At 40.3% G+C, this 23,525-nt stretch overlaps 1 protein-coding gene across 8 annotated transcripts in view; it reads right to left on the bottom strand.

The window, feature by feature from the left end:
• UNC79 (unc-79 homolog, NALCN channel complex subunit) overlaps nt 1-23,525 on the bottom strand; it is a 278,726-nt gene that overhangs the window by 63,706 nt on the left and 191,495 nt on the right. For 4 of the 8 annotated variants that reach the window (XM_027520966.1, XM_027520960.1, XM_027520961.1 and 1 more), the window contains 6 exons: nt 22,551-22,700; nt 20,751-21,968; nt 13,106-13,213; nt 9,404-9,520; nt 6,718-6,801; nt 2,073-2,175 (listed from right to left, as the gene is read on the bottom strand). In XM_027520966.1, the coding sequence (XP_027376767.1) occupies nt 2,073-2,175; nt 6,718-6,801; nt 9,404-9,520; nt 13,106-13,213; nt 20,751-21,968; nt 22,551-22,700 (1,780 nt within the window). The remainder of the gene's footprint in view (nt 1-2,072; nt 2,176-6,717; nt 6,802-9,403; nt 9,521-13,105; nt 13,214-20,750; nt 21,969-22,550; nt 22,701-23,525) is intronic. The other 4 variants (XM_027520964.1, XM_027520967.1, XM_027520963.1 and 1 more) reach the window with 3 other exon arrangements.

The raw sequence follows: 23,525 nt of genomic DNA, 5'->3' as shown, positions 1-23,525 counted from the left end.
GGTTTCAAGATATAAGCGCATATAGCCTTTTTTTTTTTTTGGTGAGAGTTGGAAAAATCCCCAAAAGGAGGTCAGTGGTCCCTTTTTAATAATAAATAGGACACTCGAACACTAGTCTCACCTTAGACACAGAAGTAGCACACACAGAAGAGACCGTGAAGTTTCCTCTGATCACTGAAAATGGTCTTTCAACTCATAGCTATCTGGTCTATACAAGCATTATTGATTCGTTTTACAAGAAGTACCAATTGGACTAATAATTTGAGGTTTCTGGTTGAGGGATTTTATGTATGTGAAATTATTTCCAGGGATAATCAATAAGCAGATTTTTTTTCATTGGTTGAAATTAAAAGTGAAAAATGTCTAGACACAAATAGAAACCTTCCTAAACTTTCAGATCTAAAAATGTCCTATTTGTGAGTGAAAGAATAGTCAATAGAACCCTATAGAAAACCTCACTCAGATCAGTTTTATGAACTCACCACCTACTGAGTATAGTCTATAAAAACACAATGGCCCTTGCTCTTAAGGAACTTCCAACTTGTTGCTCTTCACACTATCTAAGGTAGGTTCAGTTAATTTCATCTCAATGAAAGCAGAGCTCTTTTTTTCAGCTGCGGCTGGGCAGCTTTATAAAGTGAAGGGAAGTCTACTAGGAAAAGCAAAGGGAGCAGAACTACGATTGCTACTGTGACTTTCTATCTGAAAACTTTCTAAAATACGTGTGTATGTGCATGAATGTGTGTGTATAAATATATATATGTCATCCGTACAAAGTGACTTTTTTTAAAATACAAAGTTCACTTTTGTAACTAAAAAATAGATATCAGATTGGCCCAAAAGTTTGTTCGCGTTTTTCCATAAGCTATTATGGAACCCAGTGAATCGAGTTCCCCCAACAAAGGCAACCGGGAAGACAACTAGGAAAGATTGAGACTTGGAGGAGGACACAAAACGGAGGAAATTATACCAAAGAAGGAGCTAAGAAGAGCCCTCCACAACCAAGTAGGTGCTCCCCATGTGGACATTCTAAGGCAGCTGTTTGAGATAGGCCCTTCCCTTCTACAGTAATGATAGCCAGCTATGACCAGCCCAAGGATCCTCACGCACCTCCTCCAACCTCACCTTCCTCCCTTTTTATCACAAACTTACTCAATTTGTCACTTAGCTCACCTTTACCAGGAAGCCTCCTCAGCCCAAGAGAGATCTCTCCAAGCTTGAAATCCTACACGTCTTATTCTTTATCATACTTACTGAACAACATTTATATGCCAGGCAATGTAAAGGGAGCTCAGACTACAAAATACAGAGGAAGGAGTCCAAGTCGCTAAGGAACTCACAGTCTATTACAAAACATGTGTACAAACAACTAAACAATTAAAATATAGTGTGCCAAGTGGTAGAATAGAGAGATATATCAAATACTATGGAAACCTGGAGAATTGCATGATGCATTTTGCCTTGTGAAATTAGAGAAACTTTGCCTTAAGCTGGATTTTGATGTATGAGCAGGAGTTCACCAGGCAGAGAAAGTACAGAGAGAAGGGCACCCATGAATTTGTGGAGGAGAGAAAGAGTTCCGGTGGTTAAGTCCATACATTCATAACCTGAAGAGCCTTTTACAATAAGCTAAAGCATTTGGATTCCGTAAGAAATCTTGGGATAGTGAAGACAGACAAACAAGAGGCAACATAGCCAATCTGAGATTCAGAGAATGGATCTTGCCAGCAGGATGGGAAAAAGAATCAAGCCTCAAACTTAGTCCCATCCTAACAATTTAGAATCTCTGGTTGGGGGATTTTATTGGTGTGAAGTTGTTGCTAGGAATAATCAGTAAGTGGACATCACTTGCATAAATCCAAAATAAAAAAAAAAAAAGAAAAATGCCTTGGCATAAACGAAAGCTGCTTATACAATGCTGCATTTCTAAAATAACAACACTCACGGCTACAGCCATTTGAAGAACAAATTATGACTTAAAAGCATAGTATGCTCCTCTGATATTTTCTCACACCCGTGGAGAGCCAACTCTCAAATCCTGTAAACAGTGAAGAAAATAACTGTGAGTTTACTTGTCTGTCATCACCGTCGGCTGCTCGTCTGTGAATTCTTCAGGCGCAGGCACGAACATACTCACGATGCTGGGTGCTGACAGCAGGCTGGATTTCGTGGCCCCTGGATAAACAGTAAGACAACTGGTGAATAAATGCATGTTGCTCAGAGCCTGGAAAAGCACTACTCTCCTCTTAGAAATCCTGCCAAGATCCCCTTCACAGGATGTAACAGGCACAGCCCAATTTCATTGTGAAAAACCATGAAGAGTGAAACACATTCAAGAAAGACTGTGATTTGTTTTGGCTTATATCATTTTAAGGGTTTTCCAGGTGGTGCTGGTGGTTAAGAACCCGCCTGCCAATGCAGGAGACATAAGAGACGTGGGTTTGATCTTTGGGGCAGGAAGATCCCCTGGAGGAGGAAATGGCAATCCACTCCAGTATTCTCTCCTGGAGAATCCATGGACAGAGGAGCCTGGTGTGCTGCAGTCCATGGGGTCGTAAAGGGTCGGACATGACTGAGCAACTGAACAACAACAAATGATTCAGAGGATTGTTATCTAAAGGAAGCAACATAACATTTTTTGGAAACTTCACCAAATGGGCAAGGTGCTTGAACCTGAGGGAGAAAAAAAAATAATATCAAAGCCTTTGAAGAGTCAAGATGCTTCATACAGACTCCCTCGCCTGATCAAAGGCTACAGAATCTGTTCATAAGGAGACCTTCGGACCCCAGTGGCAAAGGAAATTATCTGAAAATATCTTTATGTCACTTCTGAAGATCCAAAATGGAATCTGAATTTTGCTACTGTATTTATCAGCTCTCTTTGATCTAACAGACTTTCCTAAGTATACTCAATTGTATCATTAACAAAGGTCTTCAGTTTTTTCATAAGGATGATGCTTTGAATGAAAGCAACATAGTTATTACTAGCAAAAATATAAAGTGATTAATGATAGAAAAGGCAAGAACTGGGCCAAGATAAAAGAAGATGTGATTGATTATTAAAACAGTTAGGTAAATAGAATGAAGTTGCTTCAAGAAACCAAAACACAGAAGGTTCAAATCCAGCACTCCACATTTCCTGAACACTGACACTCCGCATCTACCAGGTACCAAAATGTCTGTGCTAAAAGTGGGAAAACTCAGCCCCCAAGATACGTGGTGATATATATGCAGTCTTACTAGAAACATAAGAAATTGATTTTAAAAAAGAAAAAACAACTCTGAGTCAAGGGTTTCAAAAGATTCTTGCCAACTGCTATTACTTACACAGAAACCACAATGCAAGTCAAAAAAAAGAGAGGGAAGCAAAGTCATTTGGGAGGTTTCACACCAATCATTACCCAATACAAATGCCAAGGAACAGATATTTTTGACAATAGCATCGTGAATTTATTTTTCCATATGTCAACAAAGAATGTACAATGCAATATTTATGACAGTCATTTATAAAGGCAGATAGGTTATGAGATATTGGCCCCTATATGGCAACATTAACTGAATCAATGGATTTCTAAATACTGCTTATGGTAAGGCAGCAAAGAGTAATGTTTGCAGGTGGGCAGTGCAAAAATGAAGCCATTGAGCTCAGCTTCTTTTTTTCATAACCGAGTCACAACGAAGTCTGCATTATTAAAGGGAGTCCCATTATCCCCAGTTGTTAGCAACACTTCTGATACTACCACCACTGTCCATCTACTCAATATCCAAAGTGCACCCTACATGGAATTAAGGAACAGACATAGAAGGTTGTTAGAAACTTGAATGAAGAGGAAACCTCCTACTATATGTTTGTAGGACATGCATTAAAAATGCATTCCAATATACACTAGGTACAGACAAGTGCCATTTGGTTCTACTTATATAAGATACCTAGAATCGTCAAGTTCATAGAGTCAGAAAGTACATTAGTAGATGCCAGGGGCCAGGGCTGGGGGTAGAGGCATGGAGAGTCAGTGTTTACTGGGGACAGAGTCTCATTTCAGGAGACGAGTGATGGTGAGGGCTGTACAACAGTGTGAGTGCATGCAGTTAAATATGGTTAAAATAGTATGTTTTATATTATATGACTTTTACCATAATAAAGAAAACATTTTAAAAAAGACCTCAAAAAAAAACAAAGAGAGAGAGAGGAGACCTCCTCCAAAGCCTAGCTTCAAAGTTGACATTTTGACAAAAGTCCCTTTGGGAGTCTTGGAGAAAGTATAAAGGTGTTGGTGTGTCTCAAAGCACATGCACATCTCAGACCCCTATTTATCAGTGGATTTTTCAGTTCACCAAGAAACAGACTTTCTTTGTTCTCATTACCTCACTCCACTTGTGCTGTGACTGACTGTGTCCCTAAGCCATGGCCAAGCACGAGAGTTTGTTCAACATCCCTGGCTTCTGCTCATAAAAGCTTTCCCTTTTCTCCACATCCCCTCCAACATTTATCGTTCATAGATTTTTCTCGATGATGGCCATTCTGACTGGTATGAGGCAATACTTCATTGTAGTTTTGATTTGCATTTTTCTAATAATTAGTGACACTGGGCATCTTTTTATGTGTTTATTGGCCAGCTGGATGTCATCTTTGGAGAAATGTCTGTTTAGGTATTCTGCCCATTTTTTGATCAGATTATTTCTGATACTGAGCTGCATGAGCTGTTTATATATATTAGATATTAATCCTTTGTCAATTGCTTCATTTGCAATTATTTTTTCCCATTATGGAAAACAGTATGGAGATTCCTTAAAAAACACAGGAATAAATCTACCATATGACCCAGCAATCCCACTACTGGGCATATACCCTAAGGAAATCATAATTCTAAAAGACACATGTACCCCAGTGTTCTTTGCAGCAACATTTACAATAGCCAGGACATGGAAGCAACCTAGATGTCCGTTGACAGATGAAGGGATAAAGAAGATGTGACACATATATACTATGGAATATTATTCAGCTGTAAAAGAGGGCGAATGTGAGTCAGTTGTAGTGAGGAGGATGAACCTAGAGCCTCTTATACAGAGTGAAGTAAGTCAGAAAGAGGAAAACAAGTATCATACACTAACGCATATACACGGGATCTAGAAAAATGGTACCGGTGAACCTGGCAGAGAACAGACTTGTGAACACAGAAGGGGAAGGTGGCGGGTGAACTGAGAAAGCGGCATTGCCATATACACACTATCACGTGTAAATAGATGGCTAGTGGCAACCTGCTGTGTAACTCAGGGATGTGTGATGACCTAGAGAGGGGGGATGAGGGGAGGGGAGGGGAGGGAGACTCAAGAAGAAGGGGATATATGTATGTATATATATATATATATATATATATATACACACACACACACATATTTATGAGTGATTCATGTTGTCGTATGGCAGAAACCAACACAACATGGTAAAGCAATTTTCCACCAATTGAAAAAAAAATTTTTAAAGGTTTCCCTAGGCCCATGAATGAGAAGTCTCATCTCGTTGGATACAAGGGATACAACTGCTGCTGCTGCTAAGCAGCTTCAGTCGTGTCCGACTCTGTGTGACCCCGTAGATGGCAGCCCACTAGGATCTGCTGTCCCTGGGATTCTCCAGGCAAGAACACTGGAGTGGGTGGCCATTTCCTTCTCCAATGCGTGAAAGTGAAAAGTAAAAGTGAAGTCGCTCAGTCGTGTCTGAGTCTTCACGACCCCATGGACTGAAGCCTACCAGGCTCCTCCGTCCACGGGATTTTCCAGGCAAGAGTACTGGAGTGGGGTGCCATTGCCAAATAAATCTTATCCAAAGCTGGAGTTAAGTGTCTCCTCATTCATTCCTAAGGAGAATCAGAAGGGATATGGTCCAAAACAATAGGTCTGCTTGATTTATGGGACTAATTAAGACATGTGGTCATAATTCTTTTTTGCTTTCTGGTTTTCACCCATGATGGGTTATCCTGCCTTCTAAATTTAAAGAAAAAAAGAGCAAAAGTAACAATTAACTAGACATAAGATGAATTTTAAAAATACATATTCTGGACTTCTCTGGCGATCTAGTGGTTAAGATGCCATGCTTCCAGTACAGGGAGTACAGGCTTGATCCCTAGTCAAGGAACTAAGATCCCACATGCCTTGCAGCATGGCCAAAAGTTTTTTTTTAAATATTCTGATTATCTTAGCATAGATTTATTCTCGGCTTGCTCCTCCAATTAGCATAAAGTCAAGTGTTCATTTTGCTCGGTTTCAGATAGATGAAAAGAAGCTGTCCATCTATTAACTCAATAATCTAGAAGGAATATAGATAAGATGAACATGCTTAGAGAAGTAGATACAGGATACAATGGAAAACTAATATGTATTAGGAGGAACGCCAAAGGACCCAGAGCTGTGTGGTCTAGAAAGGATAGGAAATAAGCAACTGGAGGCTTTCTTCAAATGTCTGAAAAGTTAAATGAGAAAGTCTAGACTTGCTTTGTGTGGCCCCAAGGTTTAAAACTTCACTATCAAGAAGAGATTTTTGTCAGTCATGTTCAACGATAGGATGTCATACACACTCCTAAGTCGTGGAAGACTTTGAGCAAAGGTTGAGTCCTCTTCATGGAGCTGCTGAAGAAGAGATTTCAGCCCCTGCTGGCTGACTAGATGACTGACATATACAGTTCCTTTCACTCTTATAGTCAGGTTTGTGACACAGCTCACCTCTCATTCTCAACGGCTGTCCCTCCAGGTCAGGATTTAGGCACATCGGCACATTACATTGGCGCTTCCCGGGCTGTATCTGTTCTGTGGATGAATAGAACATTTCAGTCTTCGATGTGGTCAACTGCACACAATTCACAATACAATGAATTTAACCAGTAATCTCTTGGGGCCATCTTTGGTGATTGATAATGTTGCTTATTAACATTTATAGGAAACATTCTACATTTTAGCACAGGGTTGCCTGGGCTTTCCCTATAAACCTACCATTCAGGTGCATGAAATGCAGCTGAAAGCAGGAGAGCATCTGAAACCATCCCTCCAAAGTCCAGATTCTCTAATCTCCACTCCCCAAAAGCTCAAGTCCCATATCTCTTGATATGAAATGAAAAAAAAAAATGAAAGGCCAATGTCACAGCCATGAAAACAATGTTTTATGCAAATCAATAAAAATATAATGATCATTTGCAACAATGACCAGACAGATCATCCAGAAAACATGTGGAACTGGTAGCAAGGAAATGCGAGGCATCTGACTGAGGGCTGAGGAACAGGAATAAGGGGACAGGGGCAGATGGAGGAGCAGCACTCCAGGAACATTTGTTTGAGGTGAAGGATGAGGCAAAGAAGCAAGCCATCAGATGTGCATGGGTGGAGAAGTGGCAGGTACTCTGTGAATGAGCAGGTGCGTGCTGCTGTAAGTTGATCATGACCCAGGCTTTAGGCTGCCTTTCTCAGCGTGTCTGCAGGACCAGATGCATTCTTTTGGAGACTAGCAAGTCACTGAATCAACATGACACTGTATGTGGTATACAGTGACATGCCACCTAACATGAAACTCCATACTCATTGACTCTCCTCTGGTCTTGGATTTGGGGAGAACTTTTTATGATACTAATAAAAGCGAGAATATTGAGATGAAGCTCCAGGAGGACTTGGTGACTAGCGAATCAACTTGGAGGATGGAAAACAAGCTCAGGAAAACTCAGATGAAAGAAATTCATACAGCATGTCAATGGCAAATATTAAATGAGAAATCAGAATGATATGAACAAGGCTGCAGTTTTGTTGAAAAGTGAAAAATTCAGTTAAATGGGTTATTTGGCATCATGTAGATTTTTTTCTAGATTAAAATTTGGAACAGAATTTGAGGTCTATTTGCCTTTTTATAACTCTACAGAGTTGACCACTCCAGGCTGTAATTGTAGTCAGAATCTACAATGGTTAGCTTAGGCTGAGCTTGTTACAGAGAACAGTAATAGCATAATAAAAAAAAATCTCCAGGGCCTCAGGTGCACCTAACAAAAGATGGGTGTTTAGTTATCAGAGAATGAACAGAATAAATATTTCCATTGTCAGCTCCTGACACAGCATCAGCTCAGTAAAGAGAGAAACAAGGTCCTCTCTGGTGTGAACAAAAAAAGCTTCACCCAAACCCAGGAAACTCTCAAAGCTGGTTATTCAGTGTCTTTCTCCTTGTCTCCCTTAACCCACTGGCTTTTGGTCATTTCATTATTCACTACCACTCATCACTAAAAGGAAGATAAAACACTATACCTTTCAAATGTTAAGAACCTTAGAAAGGCCAGGAGAGTTGAAATTGTCTGTTAAATAAGATTGGGTATGGTGTGTAAGAGTTAGTAATCTAGATTAGTCCTCTCTCTCTTTTTTATAAAGAATAGTGGGGGGAAATAAGATGAAATCTCTATGTAGATATTATGGCTATGAGAAATTAACAGTATCTTAATATTTTGGTCTTGTGGACATTGCAATTCTTGGTCATAAGGAAGGCTATTAAAATAATTTCACATAACTGTAGCCAGAAAATACTAAGATTTGAAAATAGTCCTATCCAAGTGTTGGCCCCCAGAGCATATCACACTAGTAAATCCTGATATTTTCATAGTGTGTGCATCTTGTGATAAGCTTTCACAAATATAATCTTGTAATCAAATGACCCATTTAATTAAAATAAGGAAAAAAGGAAAGGCACGCACTCAAAAGAGCAAAATTGCGGCAGTACTACTGGCTCGAGGAAGTAGTACATGTGCAGGACGTGGTAACAAAGTTTAGAAAATGCAGGGTGATCATGTTTAAAATAGACATGTCATGGCAGTCAATTCTTACTTTAAAACTGAGGTTAGAGGCAGTTCCATCGTATGAGCATGAGGGTGTGCGGCTGCAACATGGTGACCCTGCTAACTAAAACACAGAGCTCATATTCCCAGACCTACCCGCAGATCATGACGTCACTAAGCTGACGTTGGTTATGACTGTTATCATTACTATCAATAGTCCCTTATTTTTGATACATCATCACTTATAAAACAGAGAATATTGATAATCGTGTTTTGTTTTCTAATTTGCAACATGAAATCATAGTTCCATACCCTCCTTTATGCATTTACATCATTTAACCCCCAAAGAAATGGCCTAAAATTATCTGGAATCTGAGTCTTAGAGGAAAAAAATAAAAGAGTTGGACCAGCTTAGATGGAAGAACCTGTGGCTCTTAAACACTCAGAAAGCTTAAATAGACTTATTAATCACCTTAGGTTTAAAAAAAAAATGTTTGAACCACAGAATACAAGAGAAAGTCTATTCCTTCCCAAGGAAGCAGAGGGGACACAGAGAAAGTGGCATTCCCTAATCTGAGAGGTAAAACAAGAAGAAAAGCTTGACCCACCAGTGTCCCAGTTGCTGATGTTATGGGGGGCGCTAGACTGATGTTCCAGCTGTCGCTTCATTAACTGGCTCATTGTCAGAGCTCCCAGGGATCCCCTTTTCATCTGCCTATACTGAGCTATATGGAGGAAATTAGGAGATAATTACTAAGGGGAATAAATTTGCACAGCACACAAAGGCTCTACACAGCCATACAGAATCTTAATTGAACCTTCATCTGCTATTTATAATCATTTAGTAAGTTGTATGCTTCTGTTCAGATGAAAAACTAAGGCACTATGCTATTCTTGGTGCCTTTCTTTACTCAATAAAGAAAGAAAGAGTGGCCATGAGCACTCATCTGTAGCCTGTAAATATTTACCCCAGTTACAACAGTGTAATATTTTCATTTACTTCATTTATATACTCTTTCTTGTTCCGCAAAAGATTCAAGACAGATACTACTACTTCTGTAAATAATTTATAGCTTAACTTTCTTTAATGGAACTTGTGCATACATGGTTTCAGTCTCCTGATATCCCCCTGAGGTCCTGTGTGAGTGTGTGTGTGTATGTATTTGTACATGTATATTTTGCAGTAGGATGACACATATCAACCCCAATTTTTAGAGAGAAATTGAAGCAAATGAAATTGTTATTTGGAACCAACAAGTTAATGAAGTGGTCATAAAATCAAAACGTGTCATCTCCAAAATCAATGCTGTTTTCAATCTCTATATAAGCCTCTGCTTACTGTTTGAAAAATGTGAATCCAATAACATTCCACAAGCATAGTCTAGTATGTGTCTTTGTTTTAAATGAAATAGTGGTAACATTTTTATCTTGCAATTAGGCATTGGCAGATATCCCATGATTGATATGTCAAGTACATTAAGCATTTTCTAACCAGAAAAACAGTGAAAAGCACTTCTGCCAATAGACTGCTGACTGAGAAAGCAATTTGTCTCCTACCCTTCTTTTCCTCTTCGAGTGGTCCCACCAATACCTGTCAGCGACCCAGTGAGAAAGGAAGGGTATATCTGACAGGCCTTATCTACATGATCCCAAACAACTAGATATTTGAGAATTTGGGGTTATTTACTTTCTTATAAGGACAATTTCAGAAACTGAATCTCTAACATGTATATGGTCTAGAAGAGGATGTTAGACACCAAGAAGTCTGTATGGCCCTTAGAAAGCCTTACATGTTATATACAGGTTTCCCAGTCATGGTACCAAGACAGCAACTTGGTGTGATGTGAACTCAATTATGACATTATTTTTAATGTAATTAGCGAGCTGCTTCATTAATGGTGGTTATGGCATGTTTAGCTACAAAATAATCAGCTGATAAACTGAGCAAAAGAGAGGTGTGATGGGAATTCTCATGTCTTGGACTCCATGTTAACTGAATTCATGGAAATGACTACGCAAAGTAATATGAAAAATCTGATTCTTGTGGTTGGTAAATTTTACAGCACCATGATTCACTTGAAACTGCAGCTTCGGGTAAAATTCAAAGGCAGCAATCTTTCAGAAAATTTAACAAATTTCATGTAAAATTCAAAAGTGGAAATCTTTGAGAAGATTTACCAAATTTAAAAATTAGCATCTATCAGACAAAATCAAAGAACGATTAAAAACCTCTAGTGATAGAACAATTTCTCCAATTATCAGTTGTTTTTAAAGACAGAAGAATTCCCTGAGAGTAAAAATTCTTAATGTTCAGCACAGTGTGTAAAGCACCTGGCATTGTCCTCTAAGAACACACCATCAAAAGCTGGTGTGTATCCAACACGCGCTTTTAATGGAGAGGAGGACAAAGGTGGAAATCTAATGATGCATTATGCTAAATCCCAAAGGGCTAGATTCAATCATGATTTTGGGTCATGACTTATTTGACACATTTATTTTGTGATACATTTAGCTAGCACTGAAGTCAAACTCAGTAAGTCATCCCGGCTCAATCGTACTCAACTTGGAATTCTAACTATGTAATTCACTATCCCTTTTTAGATGACTCTCGCAAATTAGGAAGAGAAGATACATGTTCATGATTTTAGTATGTGGACTTAAAAATGGGCATGTTATGATGCTTTAAAACAGATTTTTTTGTGATAAATAAGAACAATCAGGTTCAGAATGAGCCATTTGTCTTTGCTATCAAAAGGGAAAATAAATGGTACTTGGAAACACTTTCTTAGAATTTCTATAATCTCTATTATAACTGAATTTAAATTATTCTAAGGCAGCGGTGGTGATGGTTTAGTCACTAAGTTGTGTCCAACTCTTTAGGACCCCATGGACCGTAGCCCACCAGGCTCCTCTGTCCATGGGATTTCCCAGGCAAGAATACTGGAGTGGGTTGCCATTTCCTTCCCCAGGGGATCTTCCTGACCCAGGAAAAACCAGGTCTCCTGCATTGCAGACGGATTATTTACTGACTAAGCCATCAGGGAAGCTCTAAGCTGTGTTCCATACTAAAAAATGCCATGAACTTGAAAAATCAAACAAATCTAGCATCAATTCTTATCTCTATCATTTAATAGCTGTGCAAATTTAGACAAGTCACTTAGCCTCTCTGAACCTCTGTTTCCTAGTCTATTAAACTGGGTCAATACTGTCATACAGTACCAAAGGGAGGACTTAATAGACTAACAATGTGTATAAACCATTCAGCACAGTGCCTGGAACACGGTAATTGGTAGCTATTATTACTATTTATATCTGTAAATGCTTGAAGAACAAGTTATATCTTATTTATTCACCTTTAATCACCAGTGCCAAGCATCATGCCTGGCACTCAGCAAACTCTTAATAAATAGTTGCTGAATGAATGAAAGCATGAATAAATGAATGATGAAGATGATGTTGTTCCATACTACCAGTCCCACATTTAAGATCTTTATCTGGTTTTCAAGATCATCTTTATTTCCAAAGATGGTCAAATGAAAATTCACTAGCCTTGAGGCAGCATCCACATGGAACATAAAATATACCAGCGCATGTGACAAGGGTCTATGGAAATTCAGGTCTGTTTGTATCTTTGTATCTCTGAGAATTTCTTGTGCTGAAATCTCTTAATGGACTCCACTGAGCCAGGTGGACACCCTTATTTTCAAACTTCAATAGAATGCAAGCTCCTCATGGGGAAAATCTAGGACCCCATAACACAGGGCAGTTTCAAAATAGTTGCCTCCTATCGATCCAGTAAGGTTTCATGCCAATTTAATTTTCTGATCCTAGAGGGCTACATTCAGAAATAACTTTGGAATCATGATATATCTGATACATTTATTTGATGACAACTCAGAGAAAATTTTTGTCAATGACAGAGGTGATTCAAATTAAACAAAGGTGTTTCATGTAAAAATTCTGTCACAGATGGTGTTTTTCACTTGTCCCAAAACCAGTTCCATGTTTTGTGTCTAATCCAGTCATATATAACACTTATTCTACTGAATTATGATATGCAGTGATTATTCCATAACAAATTAGGATTCTCGGCCTATCACTGACCATACTGATTATCAAACCCTTGAGATGCTGACAAAAGTGGGCCTCTGTCTCATAGTCTCTGAGAACACACAACACGGCATTACCTAGGAAGCTAACACGAACGTTAAAGGAAAAAACAACACCAAGACTGTGAAATTGAAAGCAAGGCGGCAGATCATGGTCTACAATCGATGCACAGGCGAAACGATCATCAGAGGAAACCTTACTTGATATGGAGGAATGGCTGCCCGTCTCTGGCACACCTGCTTCCAGGGTAGGGGCAGACGAGGATTCTCGTGGCATTTCCAAAGTTGAAAGTCCTTTAGTAGCAGGATCTACCAACAAAAACATTATTTAGGATTCAGGACACTGATTAAAAGCAAGTTGGGGAACCTTTTCCATATATTCTCCCCTCTTGCCCAATACTCCCACTGAAATCAATACACACTTTCTGGCCCTACTGATGATTTTTCTGGAACCTCATACACACTGGCTTCAAAGTTCCACGGAGAGTCGCTTCCACGTTACACTCTGCATGTGTCAATACACCTCTCAGAGATTAACAACAGCACTGTTACAAAGCCAGGGCTTGGCACGCTCACATCACATATTCCTGCACCTTTCAAGAACGGGATTTCTTTTCATACAAATCCCAAAGACACTTACAGGCAATCCACCTGTTTCATGCTACCGCTTCACCTTCGTCTGGCAGTTTCCTACTTATCACTTACATCTCAATTTGTATAGTAATTCCTCCTCCAAAAGGGCAACCAGGATCCCCACCCCCACATTCAAACAAAAAACTGGATCATGTGACCCTCTTATGTAATCCCAGAGTACCCTGTCCTAACCTTTACCAAAATTAACACACTAAAATGCAAGTGTCTACCTGTCCATAACCTCTGCTAAACCATAATTTAGGAACAGGGACTGTACCTAAGTCGGAATAATTACTTACTAGTAACTCAGATTTTTCTATTTTGTTAGCAAATAAAATAAAATTTTATTATATTCTATTTTACTAGTTGAGCAAGAAACAGACTGCATCATTTGTTTCTGCTGTTGACAAATGCATCTAACCTGAAATATTTTCTGCAAAATAATACTGTCTTTTTCATCTGTGCAAAATGAGAAACAAGCTGCCCCACATTATTCTAGGTGAAGATGATTCTTTAAGTTTTTGAAAAGTTCAATAGTTTTGACAGCAAATGCCTAAAATTCTTTATAAGCCTCCTTGCCATCTTAAGCAATACTTTTTATATATTGAACTCAATGAGCAGTCTGGAATTACCACTAGGGTTTCCATGATTACAACATGTCCACCCTAAAAGACCTCAAATTCATAAGCTTCATGACAACTGTCTCCTCCTCTGCAATATATTATCAATTGTTTGTTCTTGCCCCAGAGCAAGTCACCATACATTCACACACACATACAATGTAAGCATGCAGACGCTGTTCGATTGGGTGAGTATTAAACTGTCGGAAATGAAAGTAAAATACATCCTAGGTGGGGGCTGAGGAGAAAGGCTTTTAAGCATTGATTTAGGAACCTCTATTTTTCATTCTCAGAGGTCTTTCTGAATAGATATGATTGTTAGATAAGAAATTTCTTGATAACAAAAAAGTATAATTGTTACAATGTTTCCCAAACTCTCCTAATAAAGTATAAAATTACTACTCATTTTAAATTCCTTAGTCATTAAGATATTGAAGATTAGGTTATGGTTTTTCTCCTAGGTATTCTCCACAAACCACTAGTTAAAAACAAGCACAATTACCTCTCTTACTTTTATTTGTCTCTGTTTTATATTTGTTGCTGCTGCTGCTGCTAAGTCGCTTCAGTCGTGTCCGACTCTGTGTGACCCCATAGACGGCAGCCCACCAGGCTCCCCCGTCCCTGGGATTCTCCAAGCAAGAACACTGGAGTGGGTTGCCATTTCCTTCTCCAGTGCATGAAAGTGAAAAGTGAAAGTGAAGTTGCTCAGTCATGTCTGACCCTCAGCGACCCCATGGACTGCAGCCTTCAAGGCTCCTCCATCCATGGGATTTTCCAGGCAGGAGTACTGGAGTGGGGTGCCATTGCCTTCTCCGATATTTGCTGCTACCATGCCATAAATAATAATAGTAAGAGTAGCTTCCCAGGTGGCACAGGGGTGAAGAACCTGCCTGCTGATGCAAAGATGTAAGATATACGGATTCAATCCCTGGATCAGGAACATCCCCTGGAGAAGGAAATGGCAACCCACTCAAGTATTCTTGCCTGGAAAATTCCATGCACAGAGGAGCCTGGCAGGCTACAGTCCATGGGGTCACAAAGATTTGGACACAATTGAGCACATACACACACAGCAAAATAAAAGGAATGTTCAATAAATGGCAGGAGCCACTGGGGCTGAATAGAAGAAATATGGAGAGAATCATGCAAAAATGAAGTCAGAGAACTAATGAGAATTAGGCACACAAGATTCCAGCCATTTAAAGGACTTGAATTTCTACTATGATAGAAATGAGAGCCAATGGAGGATTTTAAGCAGAGTAAAGGTAAAAAAATTACTTTTTACTCTGTAAAAACAGAGTGAAAACATGAGATTTCATGTTTTTAAGGATCGCTGTGGTTGCTGTGTTGAGAAGATACGAAGGCAATAAGGGAAGAAGACAGGAGCCCAGTTAGGAAGCTATAGCAATTGATCCTGATAAGAGATGTTACTGGCTCAGACCAAGGTGGAAGCAGGGGAGACAGTGAGAAAGGGCTAGATTCTGGGTAGACTTTACAAGGTAGATTAAGGTGGCCAGATAAGAGAGGACACTCAGTTAAAATTTAATTTTAGATCAGTTTTTGAGTATGAGTATGTCTCATGCAATATTTGGCAGATACGGCCCCAATTCTTCACTCTTCTCTGAGTCAATGACCTCTGCCCTGTAACTTAGAAGTTCCTCTCATTGAAGAGGCAGAATATATTTCTCCTCTTGACTTTGGTCCTTCCAGATGATTTTTTTTGACTCATGGAATGTGTGCAGGGATAATACAATCAAAGGTTTAGAGAGCTCTTATGCAATTGGGCTTGCTCTCAAGCCTCTTCCATTACCATAAGAAAAATATTTTCAGCCTTCAAGGGTCCCAGGAGGAGGCTGGCCACCCAGTCCGGCTTAGGTTAGCTGATCCTTGAATTGAAGAAATGTTTATTGTTAAATGTTGCTGGTATTTGTATGATTATTTGTTGCGCAGCGTTATTCCAGCAGCAGGTATCTAATGGAGTTGTCTCAGCATACAGAAAATATGGAAAACCATAAGACTAGATGAGATTGACAGCACTAGATGAGATCACCAATACCAGTGTAGACAGAACTGAGAAAAGGACCAAGGACAAAGACCCTAGGCGATTCCCTCATCAGGGTGATAAGGAGGAATCAAAAAAACAGATTGAGAAGGAACGACCACTGAATATGCAGAAAACCAAGAGAATGTGTATCCAAAAGCCAAGTGAAATGAGCGTGAGAAACTTTGTGAACTACTGAGTCAGAAGTTAAAATCTAAGAACCGACCATTGGATTTAGCAGTGGAGGCCACAGGCGACCTTGACAAGTGACATGTGACTGAACTCTGGAAGCTTCGTAGGAATTAAACTGGAGATAGTGATATTATAGATAACTCCTTTAAAAGTATTGCTAAAACCTAGAGGGTATTATGGGACTTCCCTGGGGGCTCAGATGGTAAACAGTCTGCCTGCAATGCAGGAGACTGGGGTTCAATCCCTGGGTGGGGCAGATCCCCTGGAGAAATAAATGGCAACGCACTCCAGTATTCTTGCCTGAAGAATTCCATGGACAGAGGCGCCTGGAGGGCTACAGTCCATGGGGTTGCAAAGAGTCGGACACGACTGAGCAACTTTCACTCTCACTGACTCAGAGAGTATTATGCTAAGTGAAGTAAATCAGACAGAGAAAGACAAATACTATATGATTTCACCTGTATATGGACTCTTAAAAACAAAACAAATGAACAAATAAAACAGAAACAGGTTCACAGATACAGGGAACAAACTGGTGGTTGCCAGAGAGGAGGGGTTGGAGGTATGGACAAAATAAGTAAAGAGGATTAAGAGGCACAGACTTCAGTGATAAAATGAGTTACTGGATAATATACAGAATAGGGAATATAGTCAACAATATTGTTTTACTGTAAATGGTGACAGATGGTAACTAAACTTATCATGGTGATCATTTTGTAAAGTACTGTGTAAATGTCAAATTGCTATGTTGTACACCTGAAATTAATATAATATTGTGTATCAATTTTACTTCAGTAAAAAAGAGGGGGAAAGTTTTGCTAAAAGGGAGAAAGCAAAATGAAATAACAATTGGGAGAACTGGGATCAGGAGTTTTTATTAAGAGAGATAAATTAAATGGTGTTTGTAATTCTCAAGTCAAATGTATCTTAGAAAAAACTAAGGGAAGAGCAACAGGGGAGAATTTCCAGGCCTACGTTATTGAGTAAGTAAGAGAGATGGAATTGCGTCCACAGGCAGAAAGGCTGACTTCAGACCAAAACACAGTTCACCTATAGCTAGGAAGGCCAGGTGTATGAGTGCAGACGACAGAAGGGAGGCAGATAATGGCGGAGGAAGATGTGGAAATCTCTCCTGATTAGGTCATAGGAAGAGACATCAAAAGCTTGAAAGGAAAAGTAGCTATGAAATAGTCAGGAGGATGGAAAGGTAAATGGACGGGGGATACACGGTGCGATTGCTGAGCAGCTTGAAGGACCTAGTTGATGCTTGTAGTCATGAATTTAAAATGAGATCAGTCAATACTGTTACATGCTTTTCTCCAGTCACACTCATCTGATAGGTGCTGGTAGATGGAAAGACAGATTTGACAAGGGTTGTGTTTAGCCAAGCAAGTCTGAAAAAAGCAAAGGTCAGGGATGATGGAGGCAGGAAGGGATTATAATAATCAACTCGAGAAGAAAAGACATGAAGTAGGGGAGGGATAGTGAAAGGTAATAGGATCGATACAGTGCTATCCAGAGAGAGGAAATGACAATCAGAGAACGGGAGACATTGGACTGACATCATGGACAGTCTGCAGCGACTGATAATAACAAGTTCTGTGATATGATCATGGGAATGAGTAAATGAGCAACAGTGGAAGATGAAAAATAGTCTCTGGAGAAGATGAATTCAAGGAGCTGAGAAGCCAGAGTGTCAGAAGACACTGTACTAAGACTCTGTAGTATCTGTACTAATATTGAAATCAACAAGAATTAAGACAGGAAGAGTTTAGGAAAGAGTAAAAATGAGCCCAGTGTTAAAATTGTCAATCAATGAGAAAGTCAGGGGTAAATAATGTAAGATTCAGAGCTGAGTGTTTTTAGAGACACCGTGGAAATAGTCTGAAAGGGGAAACGATGAGCAAGGAAGGTGTCCACACCTTGGCCCTAGCCTAAGGACATAGTATCTTCAGGGAAGAGCTGGACTTTCATTTGACTAGGAAGTAAAGGAAACAGTGGAGAGAGCATACAATGGATTTTGCTCATGAAGCACAATGCATTTCTGATGGAGGAAAAGTTTCAGGAGCTGGGATAAGATGGGAGAAAGGTGCTGGACAGGACATGCGCAAGGCCTCGTGGAAACTGGAGTGAGAGAGAAAAAGGGAGATCTGGGGCTTCTTGCAGGGACTGACACGAAGAGACGGAAAGTACACAATGCCATGAGAACCATAGCCTGAAGGGGATTTGCAACGGGAAGGCTGTGAGTCTGGTCTCCCTTGCTACCACTGATAGCCGCAAGACGGTCTGGGGGAGCCTGAGTCTTACTCTGAGCGCGTGAGCCTCCTTCCAACCCCCAGCAAGGAAGGGGTGATCTGTATGTCTGTGGCACGTGCGACACTATACAGATATAAAATTATTATGATAGTATAATCTATACTATGAAAACTCTAAACACATGTCATCATAATTGTCAGATACTTTCCTTCCTATTCTGGTGACAAATATATTAATATAATACCAATCTCCTCCCTGGCAGCCTGGGGAACAATCTGACCTAAGGATGAATAAAGAAGGTAACACACAGACATATACAAACACACATAAGGCAACCTATATACAACCTATATATCATATACACCCACCGGGGAGACCTCATATAGTTTCTTATATACCCACCCTATAGACCTTAAATGGTTTCTTATATACTCATCTATAGACCTTATGTGTTTAATCACTCAGTTGTGTCCAACTCTTTGAGACCCCACGGACTGTAGCCCGCCAGGCTCCTCTGTCCTTGGGGATTCTCCAGGCAAAAATACTGGAGTGTTGCCACCACAAAAAAAAAAATAAAAAAAAAAAATACTGGAGTGGGTTGCCATGCCCTCATAGACCTTATGCTGCTGCTGCTACTGCTGCTAAGTCACTTCAGTCGTGTCCAACTCTGTGTGACCCCATAGATGGCAGCCCACCAGGCTCCTCCATCCATGGGATTTTCCAGTCAAGAGTACTGGAGTGGGTTGCCATTGCCTTCTCTGAGATTATAAGGTTCCTTATATATCCCTCTATAGACCTCCATAGTTTCTATAATAGGTCAGTGCTTTCCTCCATCTACATGCAAAAATTTTCTTGGCTCCAAATAATAAAAAGTTGTCCCAGTTTCCTTAGAAACACTCTTAAACTTTCTTGTTATCATGAGAATCTTTATCTTCCCCTGCTGCCTTACTGGAGCATGACCTTTTCCAACTACATTCATGTTCATTCAACAGATTTTTACAGGGCACCTTTGAGATTACACAGCTCTGCCTTATGAGGCAGAGAACTGCTGGAAACCTCCGGAAATGCCTGGAGCAAATAAAAAGGCCGAGCCTACTCTCTTGGGAGCTGCTTTTACTGTGGAGTAGAAAGAGAAGTGATGTATGACCCAGAGCAGGGCATATCACCTCCTCAGTGTCAGTGTCCTCTTGTAGGAAATGTGGGGTGATGAGAAGTCCCCAAGAGTTTTGTCAGCGCCCAATGTCTTTCAGTCTATGAATCTACTAAAATAATCATCCCAGACCGATTCCTATTTTTTATGAAGATTCCCATTCTATTTTTTTTGAAGATATGAGCTGAGAAATTAAGAAACATTCTGATCAGTATTATGATAACAGAGCAGAAGACTGTGTTTTAGGATGAGGTGGACTAGCAGCTTGTCACTTTTTCAAGTTAATCCCTCTTAGAATCAGTGCCTCCAAGGAAACACAAGTCATGACATTTGAGGCAGGAAGTTCTTGTTCTCTGGCAGCTTCACCATCAACTGGTGACTGTGGATTAGACTGGGATGTAACTGGGCTCATTTTGGTTCCCAAGGGTACACCATGCCAGGCTGCTGATATTTGGTTAGAATATGTAATCAGCTATAGACCCTAAATGATTATACAATCAGTTCTCAATCATCCCAAGTACTCTTTACTTTATTTTACCCCTTCCTGTTTGTTCCTCCTTTGGTCTGTATCATAATTCACTGAAGTATATAGCAAGGAAATAAAGAAAGCAAAAAGAGTTCAATTAATGCCTTTTGTTGTTTGAGGAAAACAAAAATGGTATTTGGAATGTCTTGATATTAATTTATCATTGCCTCTTGTTGTCAAGGGTGATCAAGAATTAATTGTAGAGTTGAGGAACAACCAATATCAAAACATTTATGGAGCCAACAGAACCACATCTGAATCTAACACACTGCAGTAAGCAGGAAGGGTTCAGAGTGATAATGAAGCAATGATAACGTCATCCCCTGACATTTTAAGGCTGAGAGTCTGATGCATACTCAGTGCCAAGACCCTCACAAGTAAGAAGCACACAATTGAACATAGGCTGGGAGAAAGAAGGAGGCGCTCACCTGGATCTTTCTGATCACCCAGTTTGTCTAGAATGTTGAAGGAAATGTCAAGGTACTCTCTCTGGATGGCACTGACCGCAATCTTCCTCTGTTTCCTCTGCCGGGGGACAATCTGAATCTTAAATTCCGACTCCTCGGCTCCCTCCTCCTCTGCCTTCCTCTCGGGGTTCTGTTCTGTGTCTGATTCAGCGATGGCGTCGGGCTTCTCACCCTCCATTGGGTTCTCCAAATCTTCAGGGACCTTGAGAAGGACAGTTTTTGCCCCTGAACTTGGCATCAGCCCACCAGGCTTCTCCTCCTCAGTGCTGGGCTCTGCGTTATCATCCAGAGACGTCTCGGGGAGGGCAAATGACTTCTGAAGGAGGTCTCGTTTTTGCTTCAGCGTGAGTGGGCTGCCACAGGAAAACTCTTGCAGCTCCTCAGGCTTGACTAACTCTTCAGAGTCTGTGGGGTCTTCCAGAGCTATGAGAGAGGCGTCCTTGTCACCCGCGGACTGGTTATTTCCTGAGTCCTTAGAAGAAAAGTCTTTGGAACAATCCTCCACGCTTACTTGCACGAGGGGCGTTGTACTGAGGCTGAGGACAGAGGGGTGTCTGGGGACAGAGGGAGAAGAGGCAGCATTCTGACCAGAGGCACCCTCATTCCCTTGGTCCATGGTCTCCTCTTCATCACTCTCTACTATTCGCAGAGGGGGAAGAGGTTCAAACACAAGAGAGTCGCTATCCGACGTTGAGAGCATAGAGCGTTTCTCAGGCCCAGATGTTGAATCTGAGGACAAGTCAATCAGATCTAAATCCTCTTTGGGGGCAGGCTTTATTGGGGAATCAACTTTCACCTCAAATGCCTCCATGCAATTTAACCTAACTTCTGGTATCACCGGCCTCCGAGATTCTTGGAAACCTTCCACAGCTAGGTTCTCGGGGATGTCGGCACTGTCGGGCCTCGTGGCAGAATTCTGTCTAGATCGTCCGTGGTCGTGCTGTCTTTGCATAAAATAAGCAGCGTGGGCAGAAGGCTTGTCTATGTCACAGCGGTCTATGCAGGACTTCCTACGGTGCTCGTCTAACGTAAATAAGAGGGAGTCTGCGTTTCCTATATCAAGAGATTTTTGTTTTAGAGAGCGCAGCTTTTTTTTCTGAATGCTTTCTTCTCTCACACAGTGTAGGATGTTGTCTTGTAATGCACTCGTGTCTCTATATTCAGCCAGCTCTATTTCACCTGATTAAAACAGAAAAAGCTAGTACTATTTTACTTGGAGATTTCAACTTTCTTTTCCCCTCATACTTGGGCATACAATTGGCATCAATAATAATCAGAACCCCAGCTCCACCAAAAGGGAAAACTGACTTTCTGGCCAAGTTTTCATCAGGTTCATTCTAATTTCAAAAACCAGAAAACTCTGGAATGAGAGAACCCCCAAATGGCAGTTTAAGATCTTATTTCCAAAATCAGGCTTCAGGATAATCCCTCAGCTCTATTCATTTGTGTGCTGGAGAGGGGATCGCTTTTGGCTGAGGTCAGTCTAGAAAACTGTATTCAAATTGTGTGGAAGGGAAGCAAACATTTCGCAACAAATCAAATCAAGCAATGGCCCTCTCAGACAATCATGACGTTAATGATGTATCTGTCAATTCACGTATATATATAAGTGTGTATATATATATACTGGTTATGCATACATATATATAAAATCAACAGTATTAAAATGTGTAGTAACATAATAAAATTAAGATTTCACCCCAAACAAATGGTAGAGTACAACATTTCTGCATAAAATTACTAAGAGGAAAAAATTCATACTTCTCTGAACATTCATCTCAACCGGCTGATATTTCACCATTTTGCTGCCGCCTATCCTTTTCAATCTTGCAAAAAAAGTTTGAGACTCTTTATTGCAGGGTCCAGTAGGTGTATCATGAATATCAGATTCATCAAAAACACTATCTTCTTCTAATTGGGGAGAGAAAGTCAAAATTACACTTAAGAGGTTATTCTCTCTTAGGCTGTGTCTACACAAGCATTTCAACGAAAGCATCATGGAACACAGTCTGGGGTGGTTCCTACACCAGCCCAAGTCTAGCCCAGCTGGGCATTTAATTCAGGTGTCAAATTATTCAGAAGTTGAGCAGAACAAACTGTTGTAAGTTTGCCCCTCAATTTCCATGTCACAAAGGGCAGCATTTTCAAAAGAGGCATCTCAATATTCCGATAGAGCCTTCATGGGGAGCTTTTTCAATGCACTTAACAACCAGATAACCAATACATGTCAGGAATCTGGGACACTCCTGAAACGTGCCTGCTTTGGGTGAATTTTCAGGCTAATTTGGCAAAAGAAAATTAAACACAATGAGTAGATCTTGCCCCTTCCACAAATACATGCCTTCCTGGGATCTGAGAACTGGCATAGACACAGCCTAACAGTACATGCACCTTATACTTTGTGAATGCAAAATACTGTACTCTACACTTGAAAATGAAACACATGACACACAGAAAAAGCTTAGAAAAGCCGCTGGTCATCTCAAAAGCTCCACAAATGATTATGGACTGAAAGAGTAAACAAAGGAAAAAGAAAACAGAAAATAACATCTCCCCACTAAAGTAAGACTCTTCTCGAGTTTGCCGTGGGCGCTTTTATGAATCCCAGAAAGAATCTTTGACTGTTACGGTCCTGAGGCTCCATAAACAAACTGGTCACTTAGAGTCCTAGCAAGCTTGTATCTGTGTCCTTTTCTACCCCCTTTTGGCCACTTTTAAATCAAAGAGAAACCCCAA

This window comes from Bos indicus x Bos taurus, chromosome 21, assembly GCF_003369695.1.
Source record: "Bos indicus x Bos taurus breed Angus x Brahman F1 hybrid chromosome 21, Bos_hybrid_MaternalHap_v2.0, whole genome shotgun sequence".
Lineage (NCBI taxonomy): Eukaryota > Metazoa > Chordata > Mammalia > Artiodactyla > Bovidae > Bos > Bos indicus x Bos taurus.
Note: the sequence above shows the minus strand (reverse complement) of the source record. Positions and strands in the feature narration are given on the sequence as shown.